Source organism: Montipora capricornis, chromosome 2 (assembly GCF_036669925.1).
Source record: "Montipora capricornis isolate CH-2021 chromosome 2, ASM3666992v2, whole genome shotgun sequence".
Lineage (NCBI taxonomy): Eukaryota > Metazoa > Cnidaria > Anthozoa > Scleractinia > Acroporidae > Montipora > Montipora capricornis.
The window spans coordinates 1295074-1315805 of NC_090884.1; the positions used below are offsets into that span (position 1 = coordinate 1295074).

The 20732-nt window shown below is 39.9% G+C and overlaps 2 protein-coding genes across 2 annotated transcripts in view; both read right to left on the bottom strand.

The window, feature by feature from the left end:
• Positions 1–108: 108 nt before the first annotated feature.
• On the bottom strand, positions 109–14706 carry LOC138038363 (oxidoreductase HTATIP2-like). The gene is made up of 7 exons (XM_068884181.1): positions 14679–14706; positions 9887–9970; positions 8903–9014; positions 7596–7696; positions 5488–5631; positions 3454–3556; positions 109–2880 (listed from the first exon to the last, which is right to left on the bottom strand). The coding sequence occupies exons 1-7, from the start codon at positions 14697–14699 to the stop codon at positions 2726–2728; spliced, it is 720 nt and encodes a 239-aa protein (XP_068740282.1). The 5' UTR covers positions 14700–14706; the 3' UTR covers positions 109–2725.
• A 2292-nt stretch (positions 14707–16998) lies between these two features.
• Positions 16999–20732, bottom strand: part of LOC138038366 (oxidoreductase HTATIP2-like) — an 11654-nt gene continuing 7920 nt past the window's right edge. Inside the window, exons 5-6 of the mRNA XM_068884183.1 lie at positions 20483–20585; positions 16999–18554 (exon numbers count right to left, since the gene is read on the bottom strand). Of these exons, the coding sequence (XP_068740284.1) occupies positions 18394–18554; positions 20483–20585 (264 nt within the window). The 3' untranslated portion in view covers positions 16999–18393. The remainder of the gene's footprint in view (positions 18555–20482; positions 20586–20732) is intronic.

Here is a 20732-nt window from a genome sequence, read left to right on the forward strand (position 1 = left end):
TGTGCACAAATCAAGTTTGGCCAACAACCCACCATGTAACATTAATTAGGGATATACTTGTGATTATTATGCCTAAAAGCAAGAACAAATTGTACGTTGTTTTTTAAAAAGGAAATTCATTTATGTCAGGAATACCCTTTTTGGTATCAAAATGTCATGTATTGTTCTTGCTACTAATTTTAATACATAATTTTATTTTGGAAAAAATATATACTGCTTATGGTGTGAGACTACAATTTAAGAGATGAATAATCTTGCCTACATTGTGAAGCAAATTCTTCTGTGTAACAATGGTGTTGATCTACACAAGGGCAGCCTTCTCAAAATGTTTTTGGGGAGCAGGTTAAAAGGAAAGTGGAGACGGCTTTGGTGCCAAAGGCACCCAAGCGAGGGGCCACTGAAAAACGCAGACTGCAGACTTTGCAGACCGTCTGTAAAATGAAAATTTGGTTAGCCTGAATTAGGCCTAAATAACATTCGGTTAGCCTAATTAGGCCTAAACAACATTAATAATCGCCTGTTTACGGTTAGCTCTCAATGATAGTGAGGGTAACGCCATATTTTTCCCCTGGTCTGTAAGGTCTGCACAGATCACAGTCTGCATTTTGGGGTGACCGCCAAGCAAGTGCCCAAAGGGCGCAAGCTAGGCATGTTCTCGTAGGAAATTTTTGAAATTTAGACACTCTCAGATGCAATTTAGTGAAATCTGGGGGATCTAAGGTGACGAAATTTCACATATGGAATTGACACTTGCATGGTGTCTGATAAGAAATACTGGAATGTTAGTTAAATTAACATTTCACGTGCGCCACGCAAAAAAAATATTGTGGAAGCGAATTCGTACGTCAAACAAGCATTTTTTCAAGCCTTTATATCATCTCCAGTGACTTAACTTTACACAAGGCTGTTGCCTAACAGGAGCCCGGTAGCCTGGGGCTCCCAAAGAATAGCTCTGGGCGCCTTAATTTTTCACAGCAACACCTTTCACTTCATATGTTGGGCTCCTAAGTTCTCAGCGTTTAGCTCTGAGGGCCCCTTTAAAATTTACTTAGGCAGCAGCCTTGTTACAGCTAAAATTGTGTTGTCTTTTTTTTTTTTTTCTGTCTCACCTGTCGTAATAAAAATAAGACATTTTCTGACTGGAAGGAGACAGTCAAACTTTCTGAGGAGGTGGCTCATTGAGCCGTTGACCGGCCGGTTTTGAGGAGGCTGCAAGGGCCAGTGGAAAATCAAAGAATAATGTTATTATCCCTGTCAGTGACCCAGTTGGTCAATTTCTTGTCGTGTTCATGAAAGGTGGTACCAAATTTTCATGAAACTAAAATATTCCATCTCCCTTACCCTGAAGGTTTAAAGGAACAGCTACCAGTACCCATTCAAACTGAACTACAGGCCTTTGCAAGATAAAATAATGGTGAGGCTACTTGCACCAGATGCATCACCAAGATATTCAGTTCAATACTAATGGTTGCATGCAGGCAACATCCTACAAGTATTATACAAGATTTGCATAAAAATGTGATAAGGAGTATATATTATTTTAAATAATGAATACATATATACATCCAATCACATTGGCCCTAGTTTCTAGTCAAACAGGCATCTTTTATCTTATTCACCAATCAACAGTGAAACTGATCTTTGTTTAGAAACAAGATGTAAGGGTTGATCAAAGTTAACTATTAATTTTGCAATGCCAAGTTTTATCATTGTTTCATACACATGTAGAAAAATTAATGTGCTGCATGGACTATTAATGGTGTACATTCTAGTCAATACACAATACACTAGCAGCAATCAATTAAAACTAGAACTTAAATTTTAACTTGTGAATAATAAGCAGAATAGATAAAATACCCTAAGTGTTAACGACTCTGCGCACACTTTGATATCGTACTTTATTTTACTTGACAATTCACTGAAGGAAAAAATGAAGCTCACACATGAGATTACAAGGAAAGGTAGAGATAGAAACCCAAAGGAAAGCGAACTCAGAAAAACAGGACACTTAACAAGATCTGTACGGCTCTCCAGATTACAGAAACGGTTTTGCACACAACATGAACAAACTTACCGGTATCTGCGACACTAAACAATACCAGTGACAGTGAAACTGATACTAAGAACAATACACGCCTTACAAGAGTGTTAAGGAGGTACTGTGACAAAGGTAGAAAAAAACAAGCGAGGCTTAGTTACGGACCAGGAAAACTATAGTAGTACAAACCAAGAAAGGAGAAAAGAAACTAACACTAATTACACAGAAAATACTGGAATTCATGGCTACACTAAGATTAGATTAGTTGTGAGTCTCATAACCTCTATTCATAGACAGCTGCTCCATCATTCTATAAAGCTCTCAACAGTGCCAATAATGCAATGACATAATTATTGATAATAATATTAACTATCTTCAGTTTGTTCTCAGAAGCACTTCTTGAGGCTGTTTTCCATTGTTTTTGTTTTTTTTTTTTTAACAAAACAATCAGTCATTCCAATAATATTATTGAAATAACTTTAAAAAAGACATTGTGGTGGCCAAAAATTTAAATTATTTCCCTGACTGGGCAGCACTTCTAGTTGTAGCCGGAAGTCTTGGAAATCTTAAATAGAGTAGTTTCAAACTGGACATAAACCTGTCTCTGATTATCTACTAGTAACTTTTTCCCTTGTACACACTGTTAAATTGTCAACTTACTAAAGCTAATTAATCCTTAATTAATGATTAGTTTGTCGTTAGTAATGTCAAGATATCTTTGTTTTCATAGGTAACTGTTGTGGGTTGCTGAGCGTTTGTCTCTTTGCTTCTGGCAAAGCATTCAGCTTCAATGATCAGCCCTTTAGCAACTTTCGAGACAGGAATAGAAGACGAGAACAAGCCTTAAAAAAAAACAAAGTATTCTTTCTCTAAACTCTGAACTGTTAAATCTCATTATCACTCTAGTAAAAACACTTCACAAACACTAAAAGCCTATGAGAAAGCTCTCCAGTTAGCGATACTTTGATGTCACATTCTCTCAGTACACACACAGTCTGAGACTGGCAAGCAGGGGGAGGTTGTTGCATCCTAGCCTCACCATTTGTTTTGTTTTGTTGTTTTTTTTTGCTAAAGAAAGCTCACAAGGTGTTGTAGATGTGAAATATTTCGGTCAAAACTAGTTACTGTTAAACAAAGGAAAGGAAAATGTAAGGATAAGAAATTACACAAGTAATATTCTCTAGGCTGGCTACTACCATGTTTGTTTCACAAACCAAAATATTAAAAAGCTCATCACATTTGAAGTCCACAGGAGAAAAGCATGATAACTTGCAACAACAATTAAAATAATAATAATTTTAATTATTGTTGCTTGATTAGTAGAGAGCCCCATCTGTCTTATTGTAGCTACCACTACAAAATCATAAACAAGATCATTTCCTGTATAAACTGCCCTTGGGTCATTTTCCCCTTACCATAAACTTTCTCCCTAAATCTCTTTTTGTCCCCTCTGTCCAGAAGACCTGGTCGGAATATGCTTGTCTTTGCAAACTGCATTTCTTTCAGTGCCTCCTCGACCTAACATAATGCAAAATCATCCACATGAAATACTTCTGTGATCACAAGTATCTGCTGTATTCTCTTTCACTAACTTATGTCCAGAAATGGAAATAATAATTATTAGATACACACAGTACAATACAATACCTACGTAATTGACTGCTCCCCAAGGGGCTTTTCAGGGCCAATGAAATACAGTTAACGAAACGACGGAACAGAACAACAACAACTGTTAAGAATTCAAACTGGCCGGAGGCGAACCAGTTGGCTATTGACAAGTGCAGCTAGGAAGTTGAACCAGGGACTACCAGAAACAAACTCAACCAGTGGTCAGAGCGGCTCTTGACCCCGGGATATCCGGATCTCAAGGCAAGCACCCTAACCACTGGGCCACACTGCCTCCCTCCGATTTGGACATCAGTGTTCGACGCTTACTTTCTTACTAATTTGCCCTTTGGGCAACCAGTTTTGTTTTCTTGGTTGCCCATGGCTTTTTTTTGGTTGCCCACTTTCTATTAAAAGACCTGTTGCCCATTAACACTCAAAGGAGGCTAATGTAAAAATGTCAATTTTGTGTACCACTAACATGCTTGTTGTACAATGGGTTTGATAGACCAAGGCAACTCCTGCTGTGTGTCCATGTTGTTCTACATGTAGTAGCCTTCACAGTTTTGCTTTGACAAGCATATCTTTAAAGGATTTTCCTTTTCTGTTGGAGATCAAGGGAGATTCCTCGAATATCTCTCTGAGATTTGGCTGGTTTTTAATTAAATGCCATTTGTCCAATAGTATGTTCTTTAGCTTTTCAAAGCTGGTTGAAATTGCATGACAAAAGGTAGACTTTTCTTGCACACTTGTTCAATATATAGGGTATTTGGCTGTGCCAAAAATGGGTTCCATTGTAACAAACATTCTGGCAACTACCACATGTTCCTCCTTCCAATCTCTTTTGAGGTTTGCACCACTATATGTATATTTTTAACAGAAAAATAAATTACAGCAAGGAGATGTAACATTATTTTTTTATCATGTTTGCGGTGACTACACCATATTACTATAGTCACTTTGTTTGCTGCCAATCAAATCGTTCAGCAAAATAATAGTTGAACAAAAATTCTGATTGCCGGATCGGGCAAGTCTTAGAGTTGTTTTACTTGCCCACGGATATATTTCGCTTGCCCAGGGCAACTGGGCAAGCATTAGTGTCGGACATGGACATCCAGCATGAAAAGTCCCTTTAAGTCTAAGCATTAATTTTGCTAACTATTAATTTGCAACAACAGAGAAAGGGAAAAGATTGGGGTGATTTTTACCTTTAATAGTTAGGATAAATTATGCATCTTTTTATCCCTACTTGAGGAGCAGCACTTCGTGACATTGGGGAGCTTTAGCAACAACGATGGTAATGGCAATGAGAACGTCGTTGTTAAATGTGAATTGGTGTTGTTGTAATCGCTTCCCGGCTATTCCAAGCATTTTAACGTGACAAAGGTATGGCAAACCCTAAAGAACAGAACTGGTATGAACAGCGCTCAATAAGGGGAGAAAATGATAATAATTATTATTATTATTTATCTTCAAGAAGTGACATTCTCCCTAAAAAAAACCTCAAATTTGGTCATTTCACATTGTTGTTTTGCAGATGATGGCAAAGAAATAGCCAAAAATGAAAAGATGTTCGTGCAAAGCATGCAAAGTTATTGCTCCCAAACATGCAAAATAATTTGTGATGTTCTTGTTGCCATTGCTGTTGTTGTTGCTACTGAGCTCCCTATGGTCTGCATTCCAAGACACAAGTAATGTTGAAGTTGGGGAGAAGAGCAAGGGGACACTGTCTTTCTCTGATAACATGACTTCTTTATACTGTAATGCGACAGTTTTGAAATACAACACTGTAGAAACTTACTATTTTTAACTAGAAAAAATTCACATTTCTCATCACTGTTTACCTGGCCTTTAACTTTTAAGTAAAGAATCCAGCTGGATGACTTGGCTCCCACTGATGACACATACAACATATGGGGCACATTAGCCTCCTTTGCAACCTTTGCACAATTGATCACATAGTCATAATCCACGTGCCTGAAAGCAGCCTATAAATGAACAAAAAAATGAGCTCTTTTAAGCTCAGGAAGGGGCTTATTTGAGGTTTGAGATAATTAAGCAACATGGGCACCTGGACCTTTAGCATAATTTATATTGGGGGGGGGGGGGTTTAGTTACAGAGATACATGTAGGATCAATGGTTAATTGCAAAGTCTGATAAGCAATTGAAAACAGAGAGAAAGAGCTCCAAGTTAAAAAAGGAGTGTTAATGAGATAGAGCTTTTGGGTCACTAGCAGAAAGAAGGGTGACTGTTTAAAATAAAACTTAAGCCAAAAGATTTTATCAGGACAAAACTATGTCCTCCCTCAATTCTGGTATTATTGAAATTTCTACCACAGTTAAATCAAATTGTCTATATTGAAACAAAGATGTACTGCACCTGGTCCAGTTAAAAATGATACTTGAAGCCAAAAGTCTAGATTTGAGCGACAAAAAAACACTTGCAATAAATTATCCATCTGTCATAGCTTACAAGACTTGTTCGCCTTCTTTGTTTTATTTTTATTATTATTTTTTTGTAGATCCCAGGGTTTTCAAATTCAGCCGGCACCCAACGCAAGTCACCGCCAATTTCAAGTGTTTACACGGCAGCATACTTTTTCTGTATAATTCATATTTCAAAGTAAGCTTGTTGAAACTAATATAATAATAAAGACACAGGGAAAAACTAAATAAGCGGTGTTACACTACCTTCAAAGTATGGGCAATTTTTGGCAGGAAATATTTCATGCCCATTTCAACACATGAAACGTCATTTCTTTGCACACGAACATTCATTTCTTGTTTACTTTCCACCATGAAGCAGAGCCAGCAAACCATGCTGTCTTTCGCTTCCACCGTTGGCAAGTCAAGAAGGAAAACAGGTATAATAATATTATTTTAGGAATTTAAGTAAACAAAATTAATGGTATGTGCTGTTTCGAATTCAGTTTTGAAACCGACAACAAAAAAATCGGATTGAGATGAATTTACATTTGGAAGTTACCACATATAGATGGTAGTTTATTAAATTCAAACGTCAAGGTTGTAAATTAGTGCTCCAAGTGTATTCCAAACAAAGGGTTGAAATGAGTAAAAAATAAAGCCCTTGAATTAATAACACAAATTTTCCAAAGTTAGCACAATACACCTCTTTCATAATGGCAGCCAAATAAATTATTTATTTTTTATAATAACCAAGCAATTTCCCGCTTGCTGATTGGCTAATCTTTATCATCAATAAGAGTACAGACAAAATTGTAATTTATGTGAAACTGAAATCATCATTATGGAGGATTTGCCAGACTTTAACCTGTTTGATTTTAGTTTTGCAGACTTCCTCAGATGGTTGAGACCTTTACTGAAGAATGTTCCTAATGTACCTCGAAATCGCTTGATTTTCACCAAGCCTTGAACATTTTTGATTGCATTTAGTTTCTTGAACTGGATTTTTAATTTATGCAAAATGGTGGTGTGATTGAACGAGTTGGTTGCTTGATTGCCAAATTTTCAGGCGACGAAATTTTATCATGTTTTATTAGTAGCCTTATTCTCCTGGATCTAGTACAACAACTTTGACAATGTTATGATGTAATTTTATTATCAATGAGAGTACAGACAAAAAACCTGGCATCAATTTGTAAACTACTTTAATGCTTAATAAAGCCTTTATAGCCAGTCTTGCTACGACAGGCAAATTTCAAAAGAACATTTGTTTCAAAATGAAGGCAGTTAGATCTAATAGGCATGATCATTTCCCTGTTTCCTCAGCAGTTTGAAAACCCTGAGATCCTTGCTGTTTTCATTGTGAAGACAGTTTTTTTTTTAAGTTTATCTTCATCTAAGATGCAGGCTGCTACCTTGAGTGATCAGCAGTAGCCAAAGCAGGGCCAGTTGCTGTGAGTCCTTTCGGTCAGCACATCTTTCTATTTGAATGGCAATTTTGCCCAAGCACACAAAATTAAGACTTACATTAGATCCTGCTGTGGTTTGATTTGTTCCCAATGTACAAAAAAACACATCTTTGTCTATGAATCGTTCTCCAACCGTCTCCATGGTTATGTTTTCAAAATCTGAGATTAAAAAAACCAGTAATAGTTATTTTTTTATTAAAATAAAACTAATGATTTATCACCTGCTACCAAGAGCATTTTTTTCCTTTATTTGTCTGCATGCAAATCTAGTGCTCTTCGCTGTTGTTACGTTATAACATCTTAGAGTGCAAAGAGGTGTAAATAAAAAGACAACTAATTTATGCACATCTAGATATCAGATTAATGCATTCATGACCACGTTTTCACCAGTGGTTTTTGAACAAGATCGCTTAGCGAGTAACAACCGGAAATTGTGTCAAAACAGTTGCTCTTCCAACTCGCTTAAAGCCAAGCCAGTTGGCACATTTCAATGGAATTCTCATTAAATTTAAATCACCAATTAAACCAGGTAGCTTAATTAAGCGAGTTGGCAATTACTTTCAGCCAATGAGAAGTCCCTTGCAGTTATTCAAATTGGACAACAGGCGTGCTATATTTATTATTTTTATTATAATTTATTGTAAGGCACATGCACTGTCCTCATTTAATCTTATCTGTGAAAACACGTGTCACTTAATGGGGACATTAGCGAGTGATTAAGCCATAGACTCCCAGGGGTTCCCCATTGACGACTAAAATCGCCATACGTTAGACAGAGTAAAGTATGGCTAGTTCAGGCCAGCTTCAGAGTCAAAGGGCTCACAAAGTCTGTAAACAAACCACTTTCAGGAATATTAAGCAAGACAATGCCTGTCGTGAAAACACAGCCAATAGGTCTTTCAGGTTACAATATGTTTGACGTTACCACGAAAAAACCAACTCTCCCTTTGCCTTGTATTTAAAGGTACACATGTTCCCTCAGGGGAGCAGAGATTGTGCCGTGATGAGAGCACCTGCCTCCTAGCGATGCGGGCTCAGGGCTAAATTCCCAAACTTGGCATCACATATGGGTTGCATTTATTGATTCTCTGCTCCAAGAGGTTTTTCTCCCAGGGTAGTCTGGTTTCCCCTCTCCTCAAAAACCAATTTATGATTTGATTTTTAAACAGTGTTCCCAATTATTAGTGCGTTACAGTTGACACTTAAAGTTCATTAGTTCATCATCGCAGGGAGTCTGCTAGTAAGGAAAGATTCCCTCTGGTATGTAACTTAAGTAAGACTGTGTTGAAACCACACCAAACAAGCAAAAGTTTATTTTTATGACACAACTTCCCTCTCATATAAGCACATATCATCTTGTCTTACCGACAATAAGTTGCTCAAGACGGCCAGATTCCTCTTCTGCTTTCTGGTCAACAGAGTAAGCGGCAGGGACTGTTGCATTTCTTCGGCCCAATGAAACAACCTTGGAAATGTGCTGACAGAAAATGGATAAACAAACTTACAGTAAGAACAGACTTAACTGATTAGTGTGTAAATTATGGTAATGTGAAGTGCTGGGTTTCTACCCCATATGGACCATGTGAGCGTTAGCCCTACTGTTCGAAATGGGCCCACACAAGGACAGAGAAAAACTCTGACCAGGGTGGGAATTGAACCCACGATCACCGCTGCTCTACCGACTGAGCTACATGGTCAGACGGGAGCAGGCCGTGGGAACTGAAGATCTAGTTAATGTCACGGCAATGAACATGTACAAGTACAAGGAAGGATTACATTTTTGCAAACGTTGGCCGTGTAGCACTTATCTTTGGACAGACTAGAGTGTAATGTGAAGTGCTACAATCCTAGACAAAACTGTTGGGAAGGTTAGCACTTTTGAAGTCTTCATTGCTTCTCTCAACCCCATATGAACCATGTGAGCGTTAGCCCTACTGATGGAAATGGGCCCACACAAGGACAGAGAAAAACTCTAACCAGGGAGGGAATTGAACCCACGACCTCCAGGTTAGGTCACCGCTGCTCTACCGACTCAGCTACAAGGTCAGACGGGAGTAAGAACCACTGCTTCTATTTTTTCTGTCCCTATTACTCTTGACAAAAGCAGGAGTCATCCAGCGAAAGATCGGAGCTGTTAGAACAGTATCTCAAACCAGCTCGCACCGCATACAACCCATCGCTCGAAACAGTGGTCTACGCCACTTCTAATACCAATGCTTAAAAAGAACTCTGAACATCGCGTTTTTGACCCGAAGGTTAATTAGGTTTTGACCCAAACTGAATTGATCCTGACCTGTGTTTTCGACCCATCAAAGATATTATTATTACGTGCCAATTTCCACGACAAACCTTAGAGTTCAACAGTTCTCCTAGAAGGCATTCACCGATAGCACCAGTTCCTCCGATTAAGACAGCGCTCAATCCAAAAGTTCCCTCTTGCACTGTAGCCATTAATTGCAGGAACTGCTCCGAGCCTTTCAAAAGTTAACCGCTGACCAATTATCTTAAACAGGCACTACACTCCACAACTTAGGCCTACACCAGCCTACATAGCCAGACACAACCCTATATAGCCATAAACAACTGTACCTAGCCATACACAACACCACATAGCCATACCCAACACTACATAGCCATACACAAGCCTACATAGCCATATACAAAACTACATAGCCATACACAGCACTACATAGCCATACACAAGCCTAAATACCATACACAACACTACATAGCCATAAACAACACTACATAACCATACACAAGCCTACATAACCATACACAACACTACATAGCCATACACAAACCTACATAGCCATACACATGCCTACATAGCCATACACAACTGTACATAGCCATACACAAGCCTACATAGCCATACAAGACACTGCATAGCCATGCACAAGCCTACGTAGCCATACACAACACTACATAGCCACATACAACACTAAATAGCCATACACAACACTACATAGCCATAAACAAGCCTACATAGCCATACACAACACTACATAGCCATACACAAACCTACATAACCATGCACAAGCCTACATAGCCATACACATGCCTACATAGCCATGCGCAACTGTACATAGCCATACACAAGCCTACATAGCCATACACAACACTACATAGCCATACTCAAGCTCAAATAGCCATACACAACACTACATAGCCATACACAAGCCTACATAACCATACACAAGCCTATATAGTCATACACAACACTACATAGCGATACACATCCCTACATAGCCATACACAAGCCTACATAACCATACACAAGCCTACATAGTCATACACAACACTACATAGCGATACACATGCCTACATAGCCATACACAAGCCTACATAGGCATACACAAGCCTACATAGCCATACACAACACTACATAGCCATACACAACACTACATACCCATATACAACCCTACATAGCCATACACAACACTAAATAGCCATAAACAAGCCTACATAGCCATACACAAGCCTTCATAGCCATACATAAGCCTACACAGCCATACACAACACTGCATAGCCATGCACAAGCCTACATAGCCATACACAACACTACAGAGCCGTACACAAGCCTACATAGCCATACACAACACTACATAACCATACACAAGCCTACATAGCCATACACAACACTACATAGCCATACACAACACTACATAGCCATATACAACACTACAGAGCCGTACACAAGCCTACATAGCCATACACAACACTACATAGCCATACACAACACTACATAGCCATACACAAGCCTACATAGCCATAGACAACACTACATAGCCATACACATGCCTACATGGCCATACACAACACTACATAGCCATACACATACCTACATAGCCATACACAAGCCTACATAGCCATACACAACTGTATATAGCCGTACAGAACACTACATAGCCATGCACATGCCTACATAGCCATACACAACTGTACATAGCCATACACAACACTACATAGCCATACACAAGCCTACATAGCCATACACAACCCTACATAGCCATACACAATTCTACATAGGCATACACAAGCCTACATAGCCATACACAACACTACACAGCCATACACAACACTACATAGCCATACACAAGCCTACATAGCCATAGACAACACTACATAGCCATACACATGCCTACATGGCCATACGCAACACTACATAGCCATACACAAGCTTACATAACCATACATAAGCCTACATGGCCATACACAATTCTACATAAGCATACACAAGCCTAAATAGCCATACACAATACTACATAGGCATACACACACCTACATAGGCATACACAACACTACCTAGCCATACACACGCCTACATAGCCATACACAACACTACATCGCCATACTCAAGCCTACATAGCCATACACAACACTACATAGCCATACACAAGCCTACATAACCATACACAAGCCTACATAGCCATACACAACACTACATAGCGATACACATGCCTACATAGCCATACACAAGCCTACATAGCCATAGACAACACTACATAGCCATACACAACTGTACATTGCCATACACAAGCCTACATACACATTCACAACTCTACATAGCCATACACAACAGTAAATAGCCATACACAAGCCTACATAGCCATACACAACAATACATAGCGAGACACAAGCCTATATGGCCATACACAAGACTACATAGCCTCTTACAAGCCTACATAGCCATACACAACACTACATAGCCGTACACAACACTGCATAGCGATACACAAGCCTACATAGCCATACACAACACTACACAGGCCTACATAGCCTTACAGAAAACTACTTAGCCATAAACAATACTACATAGCCCTCCATAAGCCTACTGAACTATACACAACGATACACAGGCATACGAAATGACACTACACAGCACTACGCAACTCTAAATTTGTCAGTTTTCATTAAGAATATTGGAAACAAAGAAAACCTTTTCTTTAAGAGACAGTCTTGTAGGCGTGTGTATGGCTAGGTAGTGTTGTGTATGGTTATGTAGGCTTATGTATGCCTATGTAGGCGTGTGTATCGCTATGTAGGCTTGTGTATGGCTATGTAGGCTTGTGTATGGCTATGTAGTGTTGTGTATGGCTATGTAGTGTTGTGTATGGCTATGTAGGCTTGTGTATGGCTATGTAGTGTTGTGTATGGCTATGTAGGCTTGTGTATGGCTATGTAGTGTTGTGTATGGCTATGTAGGCTTGTGTATGGCTATGCAGTGTTGTTTACGGCTATGTAGGCTTGTGTATGGCTATGTAGACTTGTGTATGGCTATGCAGTGTTGTGTATGGCTATGTAGGCTTGTGTATGGCTATGTAGTGTTGTGTATGGCTATGTAAGCTTATGTATGGCTATGTAGTGTTGTCTATGGCTATGTAGGCTTGTGTATGGCTATGTAGTGCTGTGTAAGGCTATGTAGGCTTGTGTATGGCTATGTAGTGTTGTGTATGGCTATGTAGGCTTGTGTATGCCTATGTAGGCTTGTGTATGGCTATGTAGGCATGTGTATCGCTATGTAGTGTTGTGTATGGCTATGTAGTATTGTGTATGGCTATGTAGGCTTGAGTATGGCTATGTAGTGCTGTGTATGGCTATGTAGTGTTTTGTATGCCTATGTAGGCGTGTGTATGGCTAGGTAGTGTTGTGTATGCCTATTAAGGAGTGTGTTTGGCTATGTAGTGATGTGTATGGCTATTTTGGCTTGTGTATGGCTATGTAGGCTTGTGTATGGCTATGTAGGCTTGTGTATGGCTATGTAGTGTTGTGTATGGCTATGTAGGCTTGTGTATGGTTATGTAGGCTTGTGTATGGCTATGTAGTGTTGTGTATGACTATGTAAGCTTGTGTATGGCTATGTAGTGTTGTGTATGGCTATGTAGGCTTGAGTATGGCTATGTAGTGTTGTGTATGGCTATGTAGGCTTGTGTATGGCTATGTAGTGTTGTGTATGGCTATGTAGGCTTCTGTATGGCTATGTAGTGTTGTGTATGGCTATGTAGGCTTGAGTATGGCTATGTAGTGTTGTGTATGGCTATGTAGGCTTGTGTATGGCTATGTAGTCTTGTGTATGGCTATGTAGGCTTGTGTATGGTTATGTAGGCTTGTGTATGGCTATGTAGAGTTGTTTCTGGCTATGTAGGCTTGTGTATGGCTATTTAGGCGTGTGTATGGCTATGTAGTGTTGTGTATGGCTATGTAGGCTTGTGTATGCCTATGTAGGCTTGTGTATCGCTATGTAGGCATGTGTATCGCTATGTAGTGTTGTGTATGACTATGTAGGCTTGTGTATGGTTATGTAGGCTTGTATATGGCTATGTAGTGTTGTGTATGGCTATGTAGGCTTGAGTATGGCTATGTAGTGTTGTGTATGGCTATGTAGGCGTGTGTATGGCTAGGTAGTGTTGTGTATGCCTATGTAGGCGTGTGTATGGCTATGTAGTATTGTGTATGGCTATTTAGGCTTGTGTATGCCTATGTAGGCTTGTGTATGGCTATGTAGGCGTGTGTATGGCTAGGTAGTGTTGTGTATGGTTATGTAGACTTATGTATGCCTATCTAGGCGTGTGTATCGTTATGTAGGCTTGTTTATGGTTATGTAGGCTTGTGTATGGCTATGTAGTGTTGTGTATGGCTATGTAGGCTTGAGTATGGCTATGTAGTGTTGTGTATGGCTATATAGGCTTGTGTATGGCTATGTAGTGTTGTGTATGGCTATGTAGGCTTGGGTATAGTTATGTAGGCTTGTCTATGGCTATGTAGAGTTGTGTATGTCGATGTAGGCTTGTGTATGGCTATGTAGTGTTGTGTATGGCTATGTAGGCTTCTGTAGGCCTGGGTAGGGTTATGTATGGCTATGTAGAGAAACGTATGGTTTTGCAGGCTTGCGTAGGCCTGTGTATGGTTGTGTAGACTAATGAGTAGTGTTGTGTATGGCTATGTAGCCATATGTAAGCCTGTGTAGGGGTGTGTATGGTTATGCAAGCTTGTTTATGGGTATGTAGTGTTATGTATGGCTATGTAGGCTTGCGTAGGCCGTGTAGGACTGTGTAGGATTGTGTATGACCATGTATTGAAACTGATCAGCGGTTTACTTCTAAAAAACTCGGAGCAGTTCCTGCAATTAACGCTATGTCTCTTGCACACCCTCCGCCATGTTTACCAACAGAGCTCCCAAGCACCATGGCGCGCGCAAAGGAACACAAATCCTACAAGACGCCTGTAGGTGTTGACGCGGGATGAATAGACCTCTTTCATAATGGCAGCCAAATAAAATATTATTTTGTTTTAATGCTAAAAGGCCTTTCTAGCCTCGCTATGACAAGCAAATTACAGAAGAATATCTGTTTCAAAATGACGGCAGTAGGTCTAATTAGCAAAAAAACAAAAAAGAACGTAAAAGTGGTTGCCATTTATGAAAGTGGTCTATGTAGTAAGAATAATAGAGTAGAGAAGCTCAGGCGTACGAAGCGCGCTTGCGGAGCACCATGGGTAAGATTTTTTGGGAAATTTATCCATGCGAGAAATTAAGACCATAAATGGTTCTTCTAGGTTTATTGAGGGACAGAATGTAGTTTCCAAGAAGATCATAATAAGAGGACCGTAGAGAACACTTACTGTTTTTCATATACAGTAGCAGGAAAATACTTAAAAACAGACTTTTACACAGTAACATGAGAAAATTTTGAATGACTTAAGTGGTAAGAGGACAATTAATCTGCAAATATAAATCTAAGTATGCCGTTCCTTTGACAAGAAATCACAAAAGGCCGGCTTTTTGCTAAGAGGATAACAGCGAAAAGAGCAGCACTTTGTCGCGAATTTTCTATGATAAAAACTTGTTCAGAAATCAAAAGTCTACATTAACAGCCCACACCAGGGCTACTCCTTAGTATCTGGCTAGAAATTTTCTTCTCGCTTTTTCCTCCGTCCGCGCTTTAACCATTTGATTAGGGCCAATCTCGTGCTTCTCAAGTTGCCTCGTTCATGCCCAAAAAGAACTCTGGGTAATTCTGCTTTTCCATGATAAGGGAAGACCTTCAATTCTCATTTCATAGATTTTTTTTAAGTGTTAGGCCACCCAGTCCTACCAGCAAAATACAGCATCGATTGAAATTTTTAGCTTTCAAAACTGGCCCAAATTGTATCGGTAGGTCCTGGAATTTATCTGCAGAAAGGCCAGAGAGAAAACTTCACTCGCGAACCGCCAAGTTTAAAGCAAAGCATTTTGCGCGCCCCTGTCTGCATGAAACCATTTCTCACCTCTGTTTCGAGAAGACCAGTAACGGTTCTTACGTTACGTTTATGCCTGTAGAATCAACCGAAATGTCAATTCCTTGTGAAAACCAGAATCTTTTGTTTCGCTATATGTACGTATCGGAGAGCCAGTACATTTATGCATGTGTTGAGGGAATGTTTGAACAAGAGAGAAAAACGCAGTACTTCCGGACATCGCGCCAGAGCGTTGTACTAGACGATTTATCCCGGGAATTCGGCCAGTGAGATCGCTTTCGGACGCGGTTGGCCTTTCGCTGCTTTCAGATACCGATCTTCCTGCAGTTACGGCATAGAGGGAGAGAAATGTCGGCCCCTAAACCATATGCCCCTAGACTGCCCTTGTCAATTTAACGTAAGATTTCGATCGCTTTAATATTCTTCGAAAAGTCATCGTGTTTCTCATATGGTACGCACTGCAGTCCTGGATTACAAAGTGTACGCACGCGCCGTGCAAAAGGTAACATACATACATGAACTTTATCACCCTCGAACCCAGGCTGTCTCTCTCTCTCTCTCTCTCTCTCTTCTCCTCCCTTGTCGTCGAGAGAGACAAGGGAGGAGAAGAGAGAGAGCCTGGGTTCGAGGTTGAAACTTTATTTCATCTCGAATTTTAGAGTAACTACAAGAGCTACTATCTTCAATGCAAAGCATATACGGATACATAACTAATTCAACTAATCCTCCAGGAATTGAGCTCTATTATCATGCAAACGTTTTCTTTTGTTTCGGTGGAAAAACAAGTGAGTGAAAACACTCTTGGGTTTTGTGAGGGCTAGCTCGAGGGCGCCGTTCGGATGGATTTGCGATCGAGAAATACGAGAAGAAGCGTGAAGCTTTCGGCCATTCTCCTCCGAAGTTTGAAAGCGGAGCGATGCGATTTCCTGAGGAAAAATTGCCCCGGCTCTGGAGCTGTTCAAAAATTACTTTCCACCCTTGTCCTTCCACAGGTGGTTTGCAGCCAGTCTCTAGAGACACAGATAAAAATGCTGCAATGTACAATTGCTGGTGGACGAACAAACGGAGCTAATAAGAGATCTATCGTTTTTGTCCACCAACATGGCGGCGATGATGTAACGTAAAAAGAACCCATTGAGAGGCACAGTAAACAGCGAACTAGAAATCGTAAAAACCGCTTACAATATCACTTCTAAGGTGAAAGAACAACAGCACACCCCAGGTAAGGTAATACCTTCCATGCACATACTTATTTATTGATATATTAGCAAACGGTGAATCCAATACATTTATTATAAAACACAAACAGATTGTGTGGGCTCCCTGTGATAAGGAGAGACGATTGGAGCAAGATGATTGTTGTAGCCTTCTCGTTTAAAACTGGAACAAAAGAAAAGGAAGCTGAAAACGAGCACGGATATCGACAACGGAAATATAAGGTGGGAAGAATTTGGGAATGTTCCGAAACCTTATAAACCATACTTAATAGTTCCAGTAAACGGAGCCGCAAATCCCACACTATCGGTACAACCATGTAAAGATTGGGGTGCGGAGAACAGGACAATCTCTTCGCTTCACCGTCGCATTACTCCCGCGGCCACGAAGACTACAGAAAGCCTGTTCACAGGTTATCTATTGAAAATCAATCAGCAATAAGTAACTAAATTCCTTCGATTGAAACTTAAATTGCGCAGGTCAAAATTTGCAGAATACATGCAAACTAAGTTTTTTCAAAAATACCCTAAAACAAATCATGGATTACAACAAGAGAATCCCGTTCTGCAGCGAAGAGTTGAACTTAAATAACTATAACATGACCAATCAGCATCTTTTTTTCCCATTATAAATAGAACCTTCACCAGGAGGTGGATTTTTATTGTACATCATTTTATAAACAGTCGATTCCAAGATTGCTTTACATCGCTGGAAATTTAAAGGTAGTTCAGCCAGCAAACTAAATCTAAATTTCTAACTGAAAGCACCGTTCTTGATTACAACTAAATTTCCACGACTTGAATCCAAAGTCTTGCAAATATAGTTTTGTCTTTTATCTGTGTATGTTTGTATTGATCTGCATCTAACGTTTCTACCAATCACCTGTTAAATTACTGACTGACCAGTTATAACTATTCCTTTATACCAAACAAGCGAATAGTGCTCTCCGCGCGTTCTGATTGGCTAGCTCGAAGGCAAGTATTGTTCACCTTCGAGCAGAAAAACAAAATGGCTTCCCGTTTCGCCTCGCTCACCGAGGAGCAAATGTTATAGATAAACTCGGCTGATAAGAGTGAATTTCAATCGAGCGTCGTAAAACAAAAACTAAAGTAATTATTTTGGCCAATCAAAACTCAAAGTAATTACACGTAGCCGATACAAAGCGCGGGAAAATGTGCACGCGCGAGCCACGATTGGTTTTGGTTCCATTTCTGATTGGTTGAAAAAATGGCGCGAGAACTTTGAACCAATCGCTGAGTGAAGTAATGCAAAACCAAAGCAATTCGCTAATTACTTCCGACACTCAATTGAAAACCGCTCTATTCAACTTGTGTGGTATAATAATATACTAAAACAATTAGTACTACTATCATAAGTTATTTTAAAATCATTTTGATTTTAATTCAAGTTGTTGATAGTAGTGCAAAGATGTCGTTGTTTCCATCATATGTGACGGCTGAAGGTTGTGGGTTATCGCTGGTCTGCTTGCTTCTAGCAAAGGATTCAGCTTCAATGACCATTCCCTTAGCAACTTTTGAGACAGGAATAGAAGACGAAACCAAACCTTAAAAACAAAAATGAAAGTTGTGTACTTTTGAATGCTGACTTTTCGAATGCTCCTTGCAGAGGTCGAACCTACGAACTTCTAATTAACATTACTTGGAGAAAGAACTTTAATAAAGAAGCTACGTGAAATCATGTAAATCAGTCTTTTACGAATATCATGAACCCGTTGAAAACTTTCCAACTTTAGGGTATATTTCTGTGAAAGACCAAGGAAAACTAAATGGGTATATGAACGCTCCGATCATAATGCCAAACTCCCTGCTTCACAAAAAAACCTTCCGATTGTGCATTTTGTCAAGAGAAGGGAAGAGAAGGTGTGTGTTGGCGGTTGATGAGCTCAAATCTCTGTGCGCATGCTCTATGTTCAATCCAGTTGTACTTATCGTCAGCGCTCTACTGCAGTTTCTTGTTTGCAGCTGCGCTACGCATCGCTGTTTTACCCTGTCATCACCTGGGATGCAACATCAATTATGACAACCTCTCTCTGCTTCCAGTCCGCTGGGGGTAAATTGATCATTGTAAAGCGCCTTTGAGACGTTAGTGATAAGGGCGCTATATAAATGCACCACTTTACTTTTACTTTACTTTACTCTCAGCTGTTGGTAAAGCTCTTGTACTTCAGCGATGGTGTGCGTTGGGGCATTATTCCATGAAGAAAGCCACGCAAAGCACTCCTCCAGTTTAACTTTCTTGTCGTCCCATCTGTTGTTGATAAGCTTTCCTTGCCATCTCTCCTCCGATACCGTTGATTGTATCTCGTGCTAGCGGGCTTTGTAGATTGCCTGCTTTACCTTCTCAGCTTCGACTTCTTTACCATCGGCGACAGCAATTGGGTTAGGGAAGTTTAACCACAACTGTAGACCCAGCTCCTCTGCGTAGTTCTTAGCTTTTTTAATGCTGGAGTGGTGTCCATTCTGTACGGCTAGCTCTTCAAACGATCTTACTGCTGCCATTGTAGGGTCGGCGTTGCAATAAAGCTTTACTGTTGCTTTGATCTTAGTGTTCTTGTATCCATTTCCGACGGACTTGAGCTTCCTAGACATGTTGGGTATAGCCTTGCATGGGGTGATTTTCTCCATTCTCCACGATGATCTTTCCTCCCTCTCGGTCAAGCTGTTGGATGTTTGTGTCCACATCAAGTATGTAAGTACTGGTAAAGCGTACTGATTCGACGCCACTACCTTTGCATGATCTGACAATGGGCTGGACCAGATGATTGATAGCCTCTGCAAGTTATGTCTTTGCTGCGGCTTCCAGTACTTTCTTATCCTCTTGCTTGGTGTTTTCGAAGACGCCTAGGAACGTATAGAAGTTATGTTGGTCCAGGCTCTTGATAGGTTTAAGATCAGCTATCTTCATATCTCCACTTCTTTGCTCGACTTGTCCCGTCTTCACGTGTATCACTGCACACTTCTTCTCATTCCACTATAAAGACCGGTGCTTTCCATTCCATTCTTTGCGACTGCCATGACTCGTTTCAGCTTGTTCTCAGAAGCAGCAAACAACTTCATGTCGTCAATGTATAGGAGGTGAGTGATCTTAATTGATATAGGCTTAGATAGCCTGTATCCCTCAGTCGCCTGTACCTTCCATGCGACTGGATTCAAGCACAATATGAACAGATTATAGGACAGAGCGCATCACCTTGCGGCAGTCCTTTCCTAAACCGTATTGTGGGAGAGATCTCTTTGCCTTGAGTCGTTTCATCACCTTAGCAATCATCATCATCATCATCATCATCTTTAATTTAATTCACAAAACGAGCAATTGTTGGCTAGCTACCACGAATGTTTCGGTCAAAAAACAAATGTTTGGATGTGGAAAAAGCATGATCATTAGCGACAAAATTGTAGTCATGGAGATCCAACTCGTTTACTTTACCAAAATTTGTCAAAATTCCATTTGGTAAAATAATTTTCTCCTTACCAAAAAGCTTCTCTCCAAACCTCTTTTTGTTCCCTCTGTCCAGAAGGCCCGGTCTGAATATGCTTGTCTTTACAAACTGCATTTCTTTCAGTGCCTCTTCAACCTATCAAAAGGAGGCATTTTGTTCAAAACTTTGCCTGAGGCTGGTTATGTTAAGACCTAAACCCCATTTCATTATTAGACATAATAGTTATTAAATGAGTGTATATTTGAAGCGTTGCTTATAGACGACTAAGACAAGTGATCCTCG

Bases quoted from the DNA above. Each gene is read 5' to 3' on its own strand.
- LOC138038363 (XM_068884181.1), bottom strand. From the start codon at position 14,699: ATGGCGGAGGGTGTGCAAGAG. The intron at 7,697-8,902 runs GTAAGACAAGAT...TTTTAATCTCAG, and splicing joins TCTTGAGCAACTTATTGTCG to ATTTTGAAAACATAACCATG. The intron at 3,557-5,487 runs GTAAACAGTGAT...GCATTATGTTAG, and splicing joins ACTTAAAAGTTAAAGGCCAG to GTCGAGGAGGCACTGAAAGA.